At 40.7% G+C, this 21,299-nt stretch overlaps 1 protein-coding gene across 6 annotated transcripts in view; it reads left to right on the forward strand.

The window, feature by feature from the left end:
- EGFLAM (EGF like, fibronectin type III and laminin G domains) overlaps positions 1 to 21,299 on the forward strand; it is a 123,446-nt gene that overhangs the window by 38,628 nt on the left and 63,519 nt on the right. For 2 of the 6 annotated variants that reach the window (XM_065047592.1, XM_065047593.1), the window contains exon 1: positions 7,629 to 7,957. The exons of 2 other annotated variants lie outside the window; for them this stretch is intronic. In XM_065047592.1, coding sequence (XP_064903664.1) covers positions 7,849 to 7,957 — 109 coding nt within the window. In that variant the 5' untranslated portion in view covers positions 7,629 to 7,848. Of the gene's footprint in view, positions 1 to 7,628; positions 7,958 to 21,299 lie in introns of those variants that run through there. 2 more of the 6 variants (XM_065047594.1, XM_065047595.1) reach the window with 2 other exon arrangements.

The following is a 21,299-nucleotide window of genomic DNA, read 5'->3' on the forward strand; positions in this document are numbered from 1 at the left end:
TGGTCTATTGATTGGATCTTGCTACTGGTATTTTTAAAGAAGTATTATTTCTCTGCTAGAGCAAACATGAAAAACTGCTTTTAAAGATCTTTTAAAAGTTTTATGATTTTTCAAAAGCTTCTTAGAGGCTTATCAACTCTAAGGCAGCTTGAATGAAAATCACATTCCTTCTGCACGTATAGCAGAAGCAGACAATTGTGTACCTGTCTCTAGTGTATGTGTACTCCTTCCAACAGAGTGGGAATTATCAGCAGGTTTGACAAAAACATGAATTGTGGTACTTTTTATGTGTTATTTCTGCAGAATTCATCTCCTCTCCCTCTTATTCCCTGTAAATAAACTATGCAAGTCCAAAGATGCATGGAGTTAACCCTAAAATCTGGATGGTTCTTTGTGATCTCTTTTTTCCTCATTCTGAAATCCTGATCAAGAAAGTGGAGGAAATACCCCAGCAGATTGTACAATAAATATTAGCAATGTACCAGTCTGTGAGATTAACAGATGAGGGTATGGGAAGAGCATACATATTACATTAATTAGAAAACCAAAGAAAGTCAGTCTTTGAAGTCATATTTTTTGAGAGCAGCAGAAAGACAGAAATGGGAAAACGAACATGAAGACAGTGTCCTGAGCAACCCAGAGCACTGTGGATCATTCATTTTTCTTTATACCATCATAATAAACTGAAAAGAAAGAAAAAATAGGTCTTAATTGTATAGCACATAATTTTCCTAATGTCACTCACACTTGCAAATGCTGAAGATGTAATATTTGGTGCAAACAAACTTTATGAGTGTCTAAAGCAACACTCAGGTTTGTAAAAGATCTCCCTTCCACTGTTTTGCCTTACATTTACTATAGGTTCTGAGTCTGGCAAGAACTGATTTGTTAACAAGAGGAAGAGAATATGCTCCATTAAATCACCAGGAACAAAACTGGCAAATATTGATATATCTGAGATAGGAAGGTGAGAAGTAAGAGATAAGAGAGATGCATAACAATGTACTCAGATTCTTAGGTGACAATTTTTTTGATTTTGGGTCTTGATTCCTCTGTTCTCCAATAGAAAGCACTCTCTGAGCTCAAAACAATACCTTCTCCACCTTACCAAATCCTAGCCATAGAAAATTAGAGGAGAAGGAGAACAAAGTTATTAAAACTGGAACCTTCAAATCCACAAACAACTCTGATAGAATAACTCAAAAACTTTTTCATAAACCACAAGTGTAAGGTTTGGCTTTTATAAGCTACCACTCATGTTTCTAGCCTTATTTCCAAGTGACTCCTTGTGCTTATGAATCTGTCCATCTAGAGGTTAAATTTACTCAGATTAAGTGATCTTTGTAGCTTACCTTGGGCATTTGTAGAATAGTGACATAACCCATGGCCAAAATGCTGTTAAATTATTTGCTATATAAGTAATAAACAGTACTAAACTTCAGGATTTGAACACATAAACAAAACCATCCATTTTGGAGTACTGGCACAAAGGAATGATTGTGCTTATTGCTAATCACATTTATTTTAAATTTTAAACAAAGTAATAAAGTTGGCCCAGAAGTGGAAGAAAGCGACATTAAATGTTTTTCCAATATAATCCTATTGTTCTAACAGTGTAATGCATACTAATTCTTAATTATAAATATACTGCTGATGCTTGGCAAAGTGTTATCCTGTTAGTAACTAAAATATATAAAGTGTTAGGAAAGAGCAGTTTGTAACATGATAAATACTAATGTGACGTCAAAAAAGTGAAAATGAGTGAGGGCAAAAGAGTGAGACAACAATGAGGAATATAATGATTTATACTGGCCAGGTAACTGTAGGGCTATGACTATTGTTTATGTGGCTGCTCATAATCCTCCCATTCCTCTGTTTTGTTTGAAGTGTTTACTTGTTGCATGCTCAAAAGCTTTTGGCACAACAAGGACTTTTATGTAATCTATTTGTGTGTAGAATACTGGTCATGGCTGGGGTTTGTGAGTTCTGATATAGTACTAGTAATGAGTGAAATGTAATTAATAAAAATAACCTGGAATGCAGTAGGAAGATGGGAGACTGGGGATTAGAGCAGACAGCATGAAGAAAGAAGGCTGTAAAGACTCTGATGCAGACGTGGTCAGCAGAGGCCCTTTTTCTAGCACAGCTGTTGCTTGCAAATATATGAGCTGCTCATATGTATTGACTGCTTGGCTATGCCACAGCCAGTCCATGTGAGACACAACAGAGGAGACTAAGACTGTGAGTCCTTGGAAAGTTTAATGGGTTTAAATGGTCAGTTTGGTGAAAAAAAAAAATATGGCAAATATTTATTGGTGTGACAAGACAGAAAACCAATGCTACTTTGTTTGGGTTTGTATTTTCAGCATTTAATACATTTAAAACATGTTTACACATGTTGTATGCCTCTGATCTTTAGTTGTTGTTTCTATATTTAAATATGAGTGAATCAAATCTTGGCTCTACAGATTGTTTGATGGAAAAAAATGAGAGGACAAGAGCCTTGAAGGCTCAGCTCAGATTCAGATCCAAAACAAGTAAAAAGTGTGAAAAGTTAAGAACCTAATACTTTACAGTCATCCCTTCACTGTTTCAAAGTAGTTTAAATTTACATTAACCTTTATGTGTTTCCTAATAATATCCTATAGAACAAACCCTACCAACTCTGCAGGGAAACTAGTGAACTCTCCTTGAGTTCATTGGGCAGACTGAACTCCCTTCCTGACCTATTCGGATGTATGCTGGCTATAAGGCCACTTTTTCATGCATATAAATCCTAATTATGAGGGTGCTCTGAGCATGTGTTGTAGGCTTCCTGGGTGCTCTAGGCAACAAAATTCTCCATTACCATCCTCTGTTCAAATCAGAAACAGTCCTATCCAAGACACTCTACTCAGTTAAGACAGAAAGAAACAGGGTTTGCAGAAGAGTTATGACTTTAGATGCCATGTTGTAATATGCACTCTATGCACATCTATGTCATTTTGTAAGTGATAAATGATATAAGGAATGTAAACAGCTATTATACTGCAATGTAACTAATTATCTGTTTTTTGTTACTAGTTAGACAATCATTAATTACAGTGATTAGTAGAAGTGACAAATACATACATTCATGAAACATTACTCTTTTCTAATTAAATTACAGTAAGATACAAATTACTGTGACTTTTTTTGGTATTGCTATAAAACTAAATGTGACCTGACAAAATAAAGTTTGCTGCCTTTCAGTTACATTTACATTTACGAGGTTTGTATTTGAAAACTACTAAGTTAATGGTTGTTCATATTTTCAGCAAATTTATGAAGTTACCAGAGTCAATAAAAAGACCTTCACTTCTCTATAATTCTATATATCACATACCTAGATTGCTATAACTTGTAGTCAGTATTTTATGTCGGAATGAATATCAGGATGGTAAAATAGGTAGGATGACCTTGGTATACTAAGAGGACCTTAAAAGGTCAAGTCTTTATGCACTTCTTTCAAGAGGAAAATTCCTGAAAATAGTCTATAGCGGATTATGGACAAATTGGCACAATGCCATGTATTCAGCATTTTTCTTTTAAAAAGTTGTGGATTATTAAGGAGAAAAAGAGGGAGAAAAACAGAAATTTTGAGCCTCTATTTAAAGAGATAAAAATCCATTCTTCATAATTTTGAAAATGTACTGATACCTTATTTCCTAAATAGAGCCCTACAGTGTCGTCGTAAAAAAAACTATAAAGATATAAAATGCCCATTTCATCATATTTGCCTCAATTTTTATACTTCTACCTCAAAAGACTTCTTCACTGGTTTTCTTTTAAACTTATTCTGGACTAAACATGTCCACATATGGAGCTACTCTGAAAAATGTTACAAATTCAAACTCTTCTTTTATCCCAAATATCTTTTAAGTGAAGGCAAGCCCCAAGGCAAAGATGTGGTTTTCTCCTCTCCTGCCATGAATCACAGTGGAAAAGCCTGCTAACCCCACTGGCCAGGCTCCTACACTCTCCAGTCCCTCCATCTGCTCACTTACCTGACCACAGAAAAAGCTTCCTCATTTTTACCAAATGGTTTTGGGGTAAATACTGTGCTTCAGCTCCTTTAACAGCAAACTGCTTCCTCAGTGATTTATTGTAAAATGAAGTGTTGAAAATAATTGTAGGGATTGATTTTTTTACTATGACTGAATAGCAGTCTAGATATCTGCTAAAAACAATTTGTTTCACCATGAGACTTGATGTACCAGCTGCGAAGTTTAGCCCCAAAATGAATTCATGTTATGCTGGACCTCCAAAACCTGAAAGGGAGCCTATGGCCATGTTTGAACATTTGCTGCCTTACATTCATTCTATTTTTATCTGTTGCTTCTTCAAAGAAAAGGGATGGCTCTTGATTTCAGCACTTGCAAACCATGCATGACATACCAGTGTAACGCAGTTGCAAGCTGAATAGAGACAACCCTTCTGCATGTAGAGCTTTTAGGAGGGTCTAGGTACTCCGAAGTATGAGACTGTTTCTCCTGCTTTCCCAGGACATCATTCCTAGCATTCCTGTTCCTGCATGCAGAGAAGGGCCATGTGTTGCCTCTTAGAGAAGAGATACGAAGGAAAAAGTCTGTGCTCTGTGTTGTATCTCTTTGCTTCCCAGAGTAAGAAACTATGTGGACCGGAGCCCAATTCCAACCCACAGCTACAGTATGTGATGAAAGGATGGAATATTTGACCTGAAAACAGGTCTAGAACAAGTGTCTTCTCCAGTGGAGAACGTTCAGCAGATAATGATGGAAAACTGCTCCCACCATCACTAAACACCTGGACTTATGGACTTCCAAAGGATTGCATCTCAGTCCTTATCAACAATTATATACAACCACTACTGAACCAGAAACATGATGAATAGTTTACAGATCTACTATACTTACTCTCGATGGCAAAGAATTCTCATCACTAGCACAAAGACAGTTCTGGGACTGGATCAAATCACAGACCACTGATTAAAGCCGAATCCAGACAAAGAATGTTTCAGGCGAGGACAAGGAGAAGTAACCGGATGACTGTGCAGCCATGGTGTGTCATTAGTAACAACTGTGCTACTCTGGCACATGGAGTCCTCCATGATAAAGTTAATTTTTTCATCTGTGAGAGGATGATGTATCTCAGGCTGGTCTGAGACTGGCAGATTAATTCTTCCCAAAACTCAGGGCTGTCAGAAGTATGTGGTACACTTCACTTCTCATACCTTGTCCTAGATCAATGAACAGCAAGGCATACATTTATCTTTTAAATGTTCTTCTAAGTTTTAATTCTAGAAACTCCACTAAAATGCTTTTCCCTCTGGAGAGAGGTTGCCATAACAAATGTTTGCCAAGCGTTATTCATGTTAAACAGTATGCTACTGGAAGATAACTGGGGACTATGCCAGTGAGAAGACTGTAAAAACCGTAACAGTCAGAAAGCCACTGGGATTCATCTCTCATTTAGAGAGAGTTCAATGGGCTTGTGATGGATTACCTTTGCTGGTAGAATTTTCAAGAAGAGCACCTGTTCATGTGCCCAGAACTGAAAATCTCACTCCATCCTAACAGAAGACAAGCTTTCAGCTTGCATGGCTGCACAGATAATCTTCCAAAACTGTAATTAAATTTTCAAAATCTGTCTGAATCTTACACCTGCCTGAAACTCAGCAGTACGAACTTTTGTGATCCAATCAGTTTGGCCTCTTGATTGATAGGTGAGGGAAAAGATGAACTACAACAGTGGCCAATATGAGTATTGCCAGAAAAAAAAGAGGAGAGAAGACACTAGAGATACAGGAATGAAAAAAGGAAGAAAGGAGATCAAGGAAGAAGAAAATCAGAAGTAGCAATGTATGTGATGACAGCATGCTGTACAAATAACAATTGCTTGGACCATATATAAAGGAAGGACTTAGCTTTTCTTCTCACCTTGCCATGATCTTTTAGCCATCTTTTACTGAAGAGACAGCAGTCCCATGTGACTTGTGGGCAAATGTGGAGTCCAGAGTTCATTCTCTGCCTTAACTGCAGTTACACAATGCACTGCAGCCCCAGACCCCACCAGGAATTCCTTCCATGGGCTCTGCACTTCTCCCACATGTACTGCAATTCCTACTGCTCTGCAAATCAGGCTGACAGGGTGTGAGACACCACTGGCATCTCAAATACGCCAACAGTACTACTCTTCACCTCTAATTCCTAGAGCCTTGAGTGTGCTCTCCTTGCAGAGATCACCCTGTAACTCACATGCTGCCCTTTCTGAGGGAACCAGATTCCTGTTTCCTTGTCTTGGCTCTGAGGAACGTAAGGACTGTCCTGTCCACCATCTCCTGTGAGGATTTTGATTTCCCCCTTTAACTACCTTCTGCGTTACTTGCAGTGCTTTTACAGCATATGGGCTCCAACTCCCTTCCTCTGATCTTCTGTCCAAAAGGACTTCAGCACCGTTTCCTTGTCTTGTCTCTTACTGCAAAACGGTATAGTTTTCCTTGTTTTACTGTCTCATCATTGTTTCCACAGAGAGACAGCTTTTCCTCTGATCTCCTCCTGGTTTTTCCCCCACATGTCATGAAATTACAGCCTGGAAATAATTGAGCAGAGTATTAGTGTTACAGATTTAATAAAATTCAAAAAGGGACTGTATAAACATACATAATTTATATGGACATCAAAACCACTCAAAGTTATCAAAGTGAACAGCAAAACAAACAAATGAACCTCATTTCCAAAACAAAGCCCACACAAACCCTTGAGACATAACAACTCTGATGTTTCAGGGTTTAAACTGATCTCTAACCAACCAAGATTAGGATGAGACCTAAAGCAGAGGGTAGATAATCCCACATTTGCCTCATAAGAATTTTCTCACACCTTGTTCTGTCTGTTGAATTTTGAAGACAGGATACTGGACAAAACAGATCCGGCTTCTTTTCCCACCAATGCTATATTGCGCTGAAGGGATGGTTTGGGCTCCTTCTTGCTCATCCTTTCCTGTTTTTCCATGGGATCCTCAAACTCCGTGGCTTCTCCTTGCCTTCCTCCCCCAACCCTCCCTATCCCCTCTAATCGCCCCAGGAGTTTCTATATTAGTCTGAGTGGCTGGATTGGTCTCAGCCTCCATCTGGGGGGATTAGATTTAATTTATCCTCTTAATTCAGCAACAACTTCCTCACTGAATCCTCTCCCTAGCTTCGCCTTCGCCCCTGCACTTGGCTACCACTTCATCCCCGTCCCTCTCAGGGAAACCAGGGGGAAAAAAAGGAAGAAACCATGAACCCAAGTGTTGAAGCCAATGCCCCCTGGGTAGAGAGGTAGAGTTTGGCTCCCGTAGCACGGGAGGGACCCGAGGACATCAATTTGTGCAGGGCGTGGGCAGGGATGGCAAGGGGTCTCTGCTGAGGACGGGGGAACGCGCCGCCCCAGGGCGCCCGCGGTGGTCCCGAGTGTCCAGCCCTCGGGCAGGGCCGGTCTGCCGAGGGGGCACTGGCCGGCACTGGTGTCACCCGGCAGGGGACGCCCTGACACATCCACCAGCGCCGGGCCGGGGCCGGGGGCAGCGCCCCGCGGGGGAGGTGCCGAGCAGTGCCCCGCGCTGCCGCGGCCGCCCCACGGGCGGTGGTAATCCCATCAAAGGCCGGACCCAGCCTCCTCCTCCCTTTTCTTCCTTCCCTCCCCGGCCCTGCCCGGCGCGGGTACAAGCCCAGCCGCTCTGCTCCGCGCCGGCCCCAGCCCAGCTCCCCGCCCGCCTGCCGCCCAGACGGGACGCGCGGCGGCGCCCCTCGCCCGCGGCCACCGGCCCACACCTCCCCGGCTCGGGCGGCGGCTGGGGAACGCGGCGCACATGGAGGTGCTCGGCGGCTGTCACCGCCACTGCCTCGCCTGGCTGCTGCTCCTGGCTTCGTGCATCGGATGCGCCGCGGCGCCGCGGAGGAGCATCCCTCGCCGGCAAGGTAGGGCGGGCGGCTGTGCCAGGGTGGGAAGACGCCCTTTCAGCGCCACGCTTGCACCCTGCAAAGTTTCTCGTCCCTTTATAACTGGTGTTGCTGCGGGGTGGGTGAAGGCTTCAGTGGGGCAGGGGGAGCTCGGCTGGCCGGGCAGTGGTGGGGGGGCAGTGCCCGACGCCGGCCGCTCCTCGGCGTTCTGCCGTGAGAAGTGAACTCGTCCGTGAGCTCCCAGGGCGGCCGAGGTGCCCAGCGAGGTGGTCGCTGCCTCCTGCTCTTCCCTGCAAGCCCGTGCTTCGTCCTCCCACCCGCGGGTAGGAGAGGATGTCCAGGCAGTGGCAGGGAATGTGCCATTGGCAGCCGTCAAGTTGCAAAATCGGTGTGCGATCCATTTTTTTCTGCCATTTTCCACCCGATGCCTGTGGGTTCACTCACGTTACAGACCAGGACCCGAGTGCTGCTGCGGAAGGAATTGGCAAACATTTAATCCTTTTTTCCTTGGAGCCCATAACCTGTGGTGCTGTGTGAGCAGAGTTAGAAGCCAGGTGGACCTATGTGCCAATCAAAAGGTTTCTGATCAGCAAGGCTGTGCTTTGGCTGTGACAAGTGTGTGTGGTAGTGAATAGCGTAAGACATAGAGTAGTAAATGTGAAAGAAAAAGTGGCTAGGGAAGCAAAACTTTCATCCAAAAATGTAGTTATTCTGTACCAAGTGTGACATGGGATGCTTCAAGGTCCTGCTTCTGTCTGAGAATTACCTGTGATCTGCAAGAGAGTTCCTACTACTGTCAGGGGTTTTGCACATTGATCAAGGTGGTCCTTAGTGGTTGAAAGTTAAAAACTGGGACTCTAAGCAGCTTTTGCAGGCATTGCAGTCTGCAGTGTGTGAAACAGTAAAATGTAAACAGTGAGATGGGATGCAGTGCATGGTGAAGTTTGACATCCTGCATACTTAAAAAATTGTGCTAAGAGAAAATACAGGCCCAAAACTATCTCAGACACTGGGAGTGTCCTCGAGTCTTTGAGGCCAACACTGATTTTTATCCCTAACTTCACCAGGATCAGATAAATGGAAAAAATACAACAAGTTTAGTAAATTATGTCAGTTCACAAAGTGTTTGCAGCTTCAGACCCTTTTTCTATATATTCCAAAGTGTTAATTCCAAAGTGTTAAGTTGTATTTCTGCATTTTTGTTGTTGTTGGTGGTGGTTGGTTTGTTTGCTTGTTTGTTTTTAATCAGTATTGTTCATTCTCTTGCTCATGTGAGTAAAAAAGACAAATGCCTGTACAGTTGGAAACTTAATACTTAAATACAGCCTGAGCTTAAAGCCCTTACTGGACAGATGGCTAATTTTACAGGTTTGACCTTGTCTCTTAGGGATCTAGTCCCATGATGCTTGGTTATCATAATAGCTAGCATTAAGTACTGGAGGAAACTGGGCAGACAGGTAGTTGTGAATGAGGTGATCAGTAACTTGCATTAAAATACTAGATATGTGAAGTTGGACATGGAAATATGTAAATATTTTTTAAAAATTCCTGTACCATACTGGCATACTTGTTTCTCCTAATCATGGCAGAATGACAGACCTAGGGAAAATGTATTTCTGTGCATTAAATTAAAAGAGTTTAAAGCTTGGAAACAAATTTTTTGTAGTATTGTGGAGGAGATAAATTAATATGCTAACATCACATTTACCTTACTTTTGTTAATTGCATATTGTATGTTCTTATATATATAAAACTTATGTTATTTCAAGTTCACTGATGGATTCAATAATTTCTTTTGTACTTCTTTGGCTCTGTAAGAAGTAGCCAGTTTTATATGGGAATAATTTTTTCAGAATCTGTGAAAACATTTGAAAATCCACTTGTAGTGAGATTTGAAGAGGGAAATCCCCCAGAGAGTTTATGTGCAGTGGTATATGGTTTAAAACCTATCTACATTCTGCCAATGGCTATTGAAGCTGCAGGGCTTCCAATAATCCCATGTCTGGGTCCCTACTGTGAAATATTGCTGTCAGAACACTGAGAACAGGTATAGTTCCAGGTAGTTCACAGCTCTCCCTTGTTCTGCAGTGTATCACATGCCAGGTGGTTAAGAGTGAAAGGGAACTGTCATTTACTCACACATCCAAAATTAATGGGTGAAGAAGAGATAAGATACTAAAAAGTTCATTAAGATTTTTTTTTCTTTCATTTTGCCCTTTTAATAGAAGTCAGACTTGTACAGAAATTGTTACTGAGGTGAAATCAAAAGGCTATATTGAGACAGAATTGATAAAACCAGTTCATCTTCAATAATGGGAGCTGACGGGGTGGTCTTCTGGGTCTGAAGAAAAAAAACTGTCAAATACATCTCCATTTTTCCCGGTTTTTTGTTCATGGCTCACCTTACAAGGATCATTTTTGTAATCCCAAGAAAGCAGCAAAGTGAGAAATATGTCTGCAAAGTTAAAAATAAGTAGTAAAATGCCCACAAATGCAACTTCTTAAATTAAATATCAGGGGGAAAAAAGCCATCGTGCTCAAATTTGAAACATCCTGATGACTGCTAAGCTCATTTGAACATTTATTTACAGTTACATTTGCTGGAGACAAGAAAACAGGATGACAGACACTTTAGGAAGGGCTTAAAACAAATCCTTAGACACTGTGTGGTAAATTGCGTAGTTGGGAACAGATTAGGCTGGGATTCTCTAAATCTTATACTCCCAGAAGCTGGCACTTGTGTTGCTGCTTCCACGTTGTTTTTTTTGCTTTTGTCTTCTGCAAAGACATAGATTTTTGCCACTTCTATTTCAAATTTCAGTCAATTCATTGAAGGCTGGAAAACCTAAACTTAGGTCCCAGTGTGCAATACTAATGCTAAAGTAAACACAATAGTATTGCATTTTAATTGTTCTGTGATTTTAGAGAATTATAGGAGAAAGAGATGACCACTTAGCCATTTTCCCATGGATGTTCATGTTGTGAACTTGTTGCACTATATTGCATTGTTCCAGTTTTAGTATCAGTGTAAAGTTCCCATGCCCTGTAAAAAACTGAAACTGTTGAGCTGGTCTGCACAGAGAAAATAAAATATTAATTTCTCATGCTTAGGAATCATCTTCATTTATGCGTATGCGTATGCGTATGCGTATGCGTATGCGTATGCGTATGCGTATGCGTATGCGTATGTATATGTATATGTATATGTATATGTATATGTATATGTATATGTATATGTATATGTATATGTATATGTATATGTATATGTATATGTATATGTATATGTATATGTATATGTATATGTATATAATGCTTGTCAACTAATATAAAAAAAGAATTTGGCTTGTATTCTATTCTATTTCCCAGATGTCCATAATAGTAGACTTCACTGGCTTTGTGTGTAAATGCAGGAGGAATCAGACCTGTTAAAGTATGAAGAGTTTACAAGAGTGTAGCACTCAATATCAGGGCTACATTTTCGGAACAGCCCAGCTCCCTGGTCAGCACTACAGTAATTTTCTTCTTTTTTTCCAAAGAACTTGGCACTGCAATACTTGAATTCTTTAGAAAGTCTGACTATAATAAGAGCTGCTGGATACGGAACACTTTTGAAAGTCTAGACCTCTCTAGGTGTCAAAATAGGACAAACTAACTACCTTGAAAATCAGGACTACACATATGGAAAATGCAGCAGTCTTTGGGAAAGAAGGTGCTTAATAGAGTTTATTTTGAACAATAGAGTAAATTGTAATTCACTGCCATAGTAAATCCCATATGTAAAGTGTGCAACAGTGAGGTTGATCTGCTGCTGAATATGAAGTGTGTGAGAAATGGAATGAGTCTGAAGCCGAACGATTTCTAATGCAAGGGTTGCCAGGCTGGCAGAGATGGTGTGTATCAGTGAGCTAAAACTAATACAGAGATGCGGATAATTTATTTTGGGGACGGTTAAATTTTTTTTTTTAATTGTTTCAGACACAGGCCAAACATGGGCTATCAGATGTTTGATGCCTTCAATGACAATAAAATCAACTAAACACTGATTACATTTGCATTTGGTGCTTATCAAATTTGGGTTTAAGTTGTGTCACGTTATATGACATTTTCATTTAGATTGGACTCCCTCTTGCACCTCTAGGGTCTGTACTCTGGTAAATCCTGAGAGCACCACTCAGTGCCATCACCACCTCATGCAGATACAAGCATTCCCATAATGCCTTCTGAAGCAGCAATGGGAATGGACTAAATTATTTCACTTCAGCATGTTACCTATTATGTCACTGTTAGTCACTCATTTGCAAGTATGTTTTCAATTTTAGTTAGTCTTACTCCCAGCAAAACAAGTTGTGTCCTTTCCATCCTGAAGTCGTTATCTTCCTCTGTAGAAAGAAACTTGCCCTAAATGTTTTTCTTGGGCACCATTTTTCCAATGCCCTTTCTAAAACTACTACACAGACTTCCACCAGTGTTCAGAAAGGTACAATTAGCCAAGAAGTTTCAAAAAATTGGTGGAATTATACCTATAGCAGATATTGCCAGATATTGCCAGTGATGCTTCAGAGAAGAGGGATTGTTTTGCAGTTAAGGCACTAGAGTGAACCTTGGGAAATTTTTGTGTTCTGAGGCTGTCAGAGACTTGCTCTGAGGTTTTGCCAGTCCTTCCCTGACGAGATTTTCAGTTTTCACAGTGCGGTTAGAGTGGTTTTATGCTTTTATCCTTCTCCAACCATGCCATACTAGACAGTACTAGGACTTCTGTAGGGTACTCAAGGCAGATCTACCCCAATTTTAGTCAAGGCTTCTGTGAGTGGCAGGGATTCTGAGCATCAGACAGCCAAAAGACACCCTGAGGAGCAGGAGAGTACCAGAAAATGTCAGTGGGTGGGTTCTCTTCAGTGCCCCACAATCTCATCAGTTAGCTGAAAGTACACTTAGGAGTTTCCTGTTCCTCAAATCATGCTTATATTGGTACTCAACCTTATGCCTGATTCTGCTTCTACCCCTTTCATGTGGTCTTACTGAAAACAACCAACCAACCCCAAAGTAAACCCAAAACAAACTAAAAAAACCCACCAAACAAACAAAACCAAAATGAAACAACAAAAAAATAAAATAGGTGGCTAACATTGTTGCTTCATGATGGATACTTAGGATTTAAAGGACCTTTACACAGCTTTTGTGCCATAATGAAGTAAAATACTAAAATAAAAGGTTATAGAAAGTTTTTATCATATTAAAAATTTATCAAAATATATAAAAGGTGCCTGACATCCGAGTAATTTACCATGAAGAGATCTTTGCAGACTTTATTACTTCTTATATTAAAATGTGTACACTTTGGTGCTTTATTTATCAGTGAATGTGCAACAGTGGTCTGTGATCGTGTAATAAAAGACTTTCTAAACCGTAGGCACAAAGGAGACTATTAGCGATGTGATCTTGAATAAAATTTCCTAGTGGTTTTCTGTGCAAATGAATGATCTGCCTAAAAAACCCTCCACATAACAGACAAAACCCAAAACCTGTTCTTCATAATTAATTCCAACTGAAGGAAAATACTTTTGGATAAGAATAGGCAAGACTTTATTTCCTTTTATTTTGTACTTTTAGTGAAGACACTTAGACATGAAAATCAAATTAGTTATTTCATACGTGAACATCCCAACCACAGCAAAATATGAACATTATTTTTTGAGACTTTGCAGAGTTGCTGAGCTGAAAACAAGCACGGCTGAATTCATCTTTGAAAGTAACTGCTTTAGGAGGGCACGAACAACTGAAAATTGGAGGCTTAGAGGAAAAGCTCTATCACAACAAGGTGGCTAACTGAAACCTAGGTAATGATATGGTGTGTGGTGATCCATAAAACTCTCCAGGGGAGAGGTGTATAGTGCGAAAGTCCACACCAGTTCTACTGAGCACAGGATAACTACACCCAGGAGTAAGGGCTACTCATGAGGCAAGTTCATTATGCCAATCTCCAATGAAAGAGAAATTCACAGAATAGTGACCCAGGAAGCCTTTTATTCAAAAAGAAGAGAGCAGCTATGACTCCATGTGAGAAACTCTTTGTTCTGTTAGTGAGTAGCTAGCCATGTAATTGGATAGTCAAAATACACTGACTTTGTTTTCTTAAAAAGATCTTTCATTCAAGCCTTCCCAAAAGTTATGCTCGATAATTTTTAGACCTTGAAGAGATAGACTATGTTCAGGCTCTAACACACTCTGCACCTGGTTTTCTCTGTGTATCACCAAGTGGTGATGGGGTGTTTTTCCATTTATATATATTAACCTTGTAGTTAATAAACACTTTTAAAATAACAGTGTAGATAGCAGCCATGTCAGGAGTATCTGTTCTGATAAAAAGACGCTGAGGGGTTCTGAGTTTCCTTGTGTCCTCAGAGGACAGTCACTAGTGTAACTCACACAGAGAGATCTCCAAAGCTGGAAGAATGCCAAGTCAAATTGTTCTTTGCATCTCTCAGTTAAGATTGTTGGCACCTGTGAAAATGATGGTACAATCAAATATCAACACCTGTGTACATTTGAAATTTGCAATTTGAATAATCTTTCTAAAATGAGGGGAAACGAGCATTTTGTGAATGCTGAGCATGCTTCTTTAAAATAGAGAAAGAATTCTGATTCTTCTGATGTGTCAGAGGTATTATTGCACATACAAAGGTTTAAACCAATACTGTGTTGCTGAGCTCAAAAATCTTCTGAAAAAATCCTAAGGGTAATGATTATAGAGAATTTTACTCAAATTAAATTATTTCGAGCATGAGAAACTTCAAGTAGAAGATCATTTAGGAAAAAAAAAAAACGGAACAAAACCTGTCAAACTGCAAACAATGGAAAGTAAGCATCTAGGACCAGAACTTTTGTGGTTAAATTAGAGACAGCAGAAGCCAGAATTTGTTACTTGGAACAGAAATGTTTCAGCTCTGTTTTATATTCTGCTTTCTGGATAATCACAGGAAAATAAAACATGTTTCTAAAAATAGACAGGCTTTTAATGAAGATGACTATTTACAGAGATGGTGACATTGCAGCTCATACTCCAGCCATGAATACAGAGACCAATGTCCTGCTGACATTTTTAATTCCTGTTCCCGTTTCATGACAGTCCTATTCCTGTGTGAACCCATTGTGTGTGGGTTGCTACTGTTCCCATCTTAATTGAACAATTATAATCACAGCACTATCGTGTGGTGAACTGTACAGTCAAGAACTGCACTTCTCTCCATGTATGTGCTAAGGGCCTCAGTAGGCTGAGATGAGAGCATTCAAGCCATTTACCTCTGTGGAGTCATAAGGGATCATTTGTGATCATAGGGAGGATGGAAGAAACCTGCAGAATATAAGGGGAAGAAAGCCACTGCTGGGCAAAGGACCAGGCAGCACCTAAAATATGCCAAAAGGGGACAGGAAAGAGATGTTTTACCAGCAGATGCAAAGAGAAGGGCATGGCTTGCATGGTGAGGCAGCCCTGGTAAGGGTTTGGGCCAAAGGGTTGAACTCTGCAAACTGAAATGGATCAGGGAGTGCTTTGGTGGATTTGGGAGTATTACATGCTAGCTTTGTGGACATCATAACTCCACCTGTGTCATTTGCTGCTTGTTCCATTACATATTGGGTCTTTATTTATGCTGAGATATATTTCTATGTCTCATTGCTTCTTGCAGCAGAGAAGCTTTCATCCCTCCCAGTCATTCCCCCAGCGTTCACATCCCACTGCTTGCTCCTGGCTTTTCAGAGACACAAGCCCATGTCCCACACTACATTAGTGTGGGGATTCAGGTTTAAAAAACACATCTATTTCTGTCACTTAATAGAGAAAAGTAATTTCCTCCGTGGTTTTTACTGGTACTACTGGTGAATGGAGAGACCTGCTGACTGCAGAAGGTAGTGAAATTATGCCATTTCTTACAGAGGAACTGAGTCAGAGAAGAATTTCTTGCTACTTGAGAAGATGCTAGATTTCCTCCCTGACCTGGTCTTCAGCAGCCTTCAGTAAAATCACAGTCGCAAGTGGACTGGTTTCTCCAGTCAAGTCAGGATCGCTGTGCAGGGGCAGCCCTGGTGAATGCTACTTTGCAGCAAAAAGGTCAGCAGCATCCTGGGCTGCATTAGGAGAAGTGTTGCCAGCAGGTTGAGGCAGGTGATCCTACCTCTCTACTGAGCAGTGATGAGACACACCTGGAGGATCTGGTCCAGTTCTTGGCTTCCCAGTATGAGAAAGACATGGACATGCTGGAGCAAGTACAGCAAAGGGCCACAAAGATAATTAAACACTAGAGCGTCTCAGGGACAAGGGTGGGCTGAGAGGGACAGTTGAGCCTGGAGAGTAAAAGAGTTGAGGTGATCTTATCAACGCGTGTAAATATCTGATGGAGGGAGTAATGAAGATGGAGCCAGGGTTTTCTCAGTGCTGCCCTGTGACAGAACTGGAGACAGTGGGCACAAACTGAAAGACAGGAAATTCCTTTTAAACATAAGAAAAATATTTTTTACAGTGAGGATGACTGAGCACTTGCCCAAAGAAGTTATGGAGTCCCCATCCTTAGACACATTCAAACCCCAACTGGGTGAAGTCTTGAGCAATCTGCTGTAGTTGAGCCTGCTCTGAGCATGGATTTGGACTTTGTGATCTTGAGAGGTGCCTTCAAATCTCATCCTCTCTGTGATTTTGCAAAGTACCGCGTGTATCTTTTGAAACTGAGTATTTGGTGGGAGGTTGCTACCATTTTGCGTGGTGTAGCCATATGAGGCCTGTGCCACAACCTTCAGGATAACCAACCTGCACATTTATTTGTGTGGTACTCTCTGGGGCATGACTGGGTCATTTGTGTCCAACAATAATGAGCTTCAAAACAATTACTCAGGACTTGTAGGAATTGTGGGAACCTAAGATGCTGCATGTCCTGTCCTCACCCTGCACATTTATTGCTTGTCACATGGCCAGCTTTGTTCTCCTTATACTTTATTTTTTTTTGTGTGTGTCTGCAATATATGTGTGATTATCAGGTTTTTCTATATTACTGCTTTTTCAGAAGCTCCTCTTGAATTTTTTTTCTTATACCAAGTAAGCTGTTTCTTCAAGACCTCAGTTTTGCATTGTGTATCAGTGAGAAATAGATTTGTACTAGATAAAGCAGAGAGATTCAGATACTTCAAGGACAACATTTTTCAAGTAGCATGAAAAATTTAGCTGTGATTCCCATTGAAGACAATAAGCTTTGGAAAGTAAACACCTGGAAAATATATACCTAAGTTTTATTGATTGAATTTGCTTATTTGGTATTTTTAAATCTTAACTGCCTTTTTTATTCATATATTTTATATATATATAATTATCTGTATTTTTTAATAATAAATATAAAGTCTTCAATATGTGGTTCTCTTATGTATTTTACCCATGTTATAGATGTTCAGAAAATACACGATGCTGGCTTTTATCCTCTTTTTTATAATTTCATTTCAGAATCATAATAGCTTGCTTAGTAGAGTTTATTTTCACCAACAATGCCTAAGACTCATTTAGGAACTTTAAGCTCTGTGTGATCAACTTGGTTAATGTTTTCCTGTTTCTGCTTCCAGTAGTGTTTGGAGTATCATGTTTTCTGGAGCTCCTCCAGTGTTTGTGCTTCCTAATATTTCAGATGCATAATGTACGAGAGGAAAGAGAACAGCCTTTTTTATTTTTTTCCTGGTGGAAGTGGGTTTAATTCTTTTACATGACACCCAAATCTGTGCAAAAGGGGAGGGAGAAGCCCCGGGGTAGGAAGGTGGAGGTAAATGGCTGGAGGGAGAGGGATGGAAGAGTTGTGAGGTGGCAGGGCAGGAGAAGGCATGAGACCTTGCCCTTGCTGTTCACAGTGAGCTTCTGCTTTTGCTCAGTGGTAGGATGAAAATGCACCTCTGGATGGCACAGTTTTCCTTTGGTGCAGAGTTTTCTTCATGGCTCACCGGGTCCATCTCATCTGGGCAGCACATGCAAACCCACTGGGGTGCCTGGCTGGAAAGCTGCTGCTGGATGTCAGCTGAGTGGCTTTTTAACTTATTGCTGTTCCCAGTGTATTCCCAGTATAGAAAACCATGGAGGGAGACAGGGTTGGAGGGTATGCCAGGAAATGCGCTCGGCACGCTGGTTCGTATCCACACTGTCCTACTGATGATTGAAGCCTGTTGCACAGACATGCTAACATGCTGTTGCTTGTTTTCAGCAGCTTTCTAATACCTACTTTAAACATCCCAGAGATATTTTTATTTTTTTAATATTATTTGAAAACTGGGGCCGATGAGAAGGCAGGCATGGATGTGGCAGCAGTCAGGGCCAGCTGCAGTCCGCCAGCCACTGGACACATCTGCAGGTCCGAGCCCAGCCAGGAAATCCCAAACCAGGAAAATGTTGCACCAAAGTAGGCTGTAGGCTTGAGCAGGGAGCCCTAGTGCTTCCTCTTCTCTGGGAATAATGGCCTGGCTACTGTTTTCCTCTGCCAGGCCAAAACGCTGAGGAGATGTCAGGAATTAGGGCAGCCATGCTCCAGCACTGGGGCCTCAACGGGTGAAGCACAAGCCTAGTTTTAGGGATGCGAGCATGAGATTTTGATTCAGACTTCCAGGAGTGCACCCGAGATTATGCAGGTGGAGTGTCTTGGTGTGGCTTTTTACAGGCATCTGTACAACATTTGTACTGGAAGTGGAAAGAGCTTCCATGAGGAGAAATATTTCACCAAGTTATCTCAGGTACAGTGTACAGCACTTGTGTTAGTCAGACTGGCCTCTGATCAGTAATTACTGAAAACACAAGCCTGTAAGACTTACCCAGATTTTCCTTATCTGTTCTTCTTGACAAAGGTAGGACAGGTATCAACTAGACCTTTGCTCAGAGACGATGACATCCCCTGCTTTCAATAACCTTCAACACCAGGATTTCCCCAAAAGTAGTTCCAGTGTTTAACAATCCACAGCTTTAAGCTTTTTTCTGTATCTAGGTCTTAAAAAAAAAAAGCAAACAGTTTCTGCTTTCTCACAACTGGAAGCCACTGTGCAGAGCTCTCCTCCTTTCTCCCTTCCTTCTGTGTAGAGTCAGAGCCTTCCCCAGGTGCAGAGCCTTGCTGTGGGGGAGTGTGGGGAGGAGAACGGGGCTTCCCGCCTCTGTCCTTCTCTTCTGTGATCTGGAGGGCCAAGGCAAAGCAGGAAAAGCCATGATAAAGTCACCACGGACACTGTGCCTATTTTTAATGGGATTCACTGTGTTGCACTCTAGCTTAAATGCTGAGCTTTGCCTCCTTTATTCCTCTTCCTTGGGCTATAAATACCCCAGTGACTGTCACCTCAGATGTACCCGGGACACATAACACAAGCTATATACTGCATCAGAAAGACATCACGTGGGTCCGAGCCCACTATTGTTATAATATTGAGGGTTTGTTTGTTTGTTTGTTTGTTTTTAATTGTGTTTATTGTAGTATTTTTAAAGGACTAGTGGACTCTTTGCTAGCCTTTCCAAAGGTTTATGCACTGCGATCTGGGTCACAAACTGTGATACCTCTATAGGGCCATACTACCTGCAGTCTCTGCACACATGCTCCTTGTGGCAGCATGCAGGTGATCCAGTGGATTTCCTCTTGTCAGGATCTAGTGTCCTAGCAGTGGTAGGTGATTCATTTAGGGCAATAACTATCAAGATTTCTCAATTTTTTGTTGTTTTCCATGTTGATGTTGCTACTCAAGGTACAGGACAAGGAGACAGAAGCTGAGATTTTCCAGTTTCAAGCCCTTGTCCTTTGTAGTTGCTGCAGCTGGGAGATTCTTGCTCTCTTATGTATCACTGCTGAGCAGGTGGAGTTGGAAAATGCTTCAAAGAGACCGTTTTTTATTTAAGACTTCCTGACCTCTTTCAATTTGTCATGTTGTCTTCATTCCACTGTGGTGTATGCATAACATCATTCAGCCTGTAAAAATAAGGGAAACAAGAAAAGACCCTGTCACTGTTTATTGTTTTACAACTGCAAATTTCACCCATATTTCAGTGAGAGGATTAATGTGCCATAATAAACTTTGTTTCACATGAGTTTCCACTGAGTGGACAGACTTTATTTATTGAAAACAGCTTTTTCAATGATATAATCCTGTTTCAATTATTTTTTTTAATAGATTAGTGAATTGAATCAAATAATGTTTGAAACAAAAGAAATTCAAAGGAATTTCTCTTTCTGGAAGACTTTTTTTCTGAAAACTTCAATTTAGAATCAGTTTGAGTTGTCTTTCTTGAAGTTTTTTTCCTATTTCCTTATACTGTGACATGTTAGTACTGACAGCTGGCATTTCATCAACAAATTTCTCTTGTTCTATGGGACACAAATAGGAGACATATCAACAGTGAAAATAAGCAGCCCTTCAGTTAGCACCTCCTAGCTGTTACCCACAAAGATTTAGAAGTAAAACAATGAAATAGTTTTCTAATTTTGTTGACCTATGCCTCTATTCATTGTTAGTTGTAGTACACAATAAGGTGTATAAATATTTTAGTTTTCCAAACCATAAATTAGTGGAGATGAAATTAATAATCTGGTTTCCCTTAAATGAATTACAATATTACTGCATGTGGATTGTACCAGTTGTATTATTCGTGTATTATTTCAGGACCTGTAAGTACCTGTGACTACTGTATGCTTTGAAATGTTATAAACATCTAAAAAGGAACAATAAGATGAAATGCAAAATACAATTACAAGTCTAAAATAAAATATTTCAACCCAAATCCTTTCAGATATTCTGTCCATGAATAGTTTTTAAAAATCCTGTTTTCAGTCAAAGTTAGTTTTGTATAATTTAAAATTTAAATCAATTTTGAAATTTCCTCAAAATAGAAGTACCAACTGTGATGAGCTTTACCCAGCTCATCCAAAGTGCTTCAGATTTGAAGCTTGAGAACATTAAAAAATATATTTGTTTTGAAGTTGAGTTTTTTTCGATAACTATTCATCACTGTAGAAAGGTTTTGGGGCCATTTCATGACTGGAAGGAGGAAGGAATTTGCCTGTGTCTGCAGTGGCAGTTTTCTTGCAGTAGCTGGAGGAAAGAATCAAGTTTAAGTGGTTCCTCCTGAGTTCTGCATGAGGTTAGGCTGGGAACAATGGGTGGGTTAGTTTGAAGTATTCGTGTTAGGTACTCAAGCAAGCTCTGCTTAAAACCGCAAAGGTAGACATGGAAGTGAGACCTCTGCTTGTAGATTCGGTGATGACAAGGATTATCCTGAGGATTATCCTACGTCATTGACTGTCACAAGCTTGGGATTGTTCCCAGGAGGCACTTTGCCTGTGGACACCCTGATGGTAGCCTGTGGGTGTTT

Source organism: Columba livia, chromosome Z (genome assembly GCF_036013475.1).
Source record: "Columba livia isolate bColLiv1 breed racing homer chromosome Z, bColLiv1.pat.W.v2, whole genome shotgun sequence".
In the NCBI taxonomy this organism is placed as follows: domain Eukaryota; kingdom Metazoa; phylum Chordata; class Aves; order Columbiformes; family Columbidae; genus Columba; species Columba livia.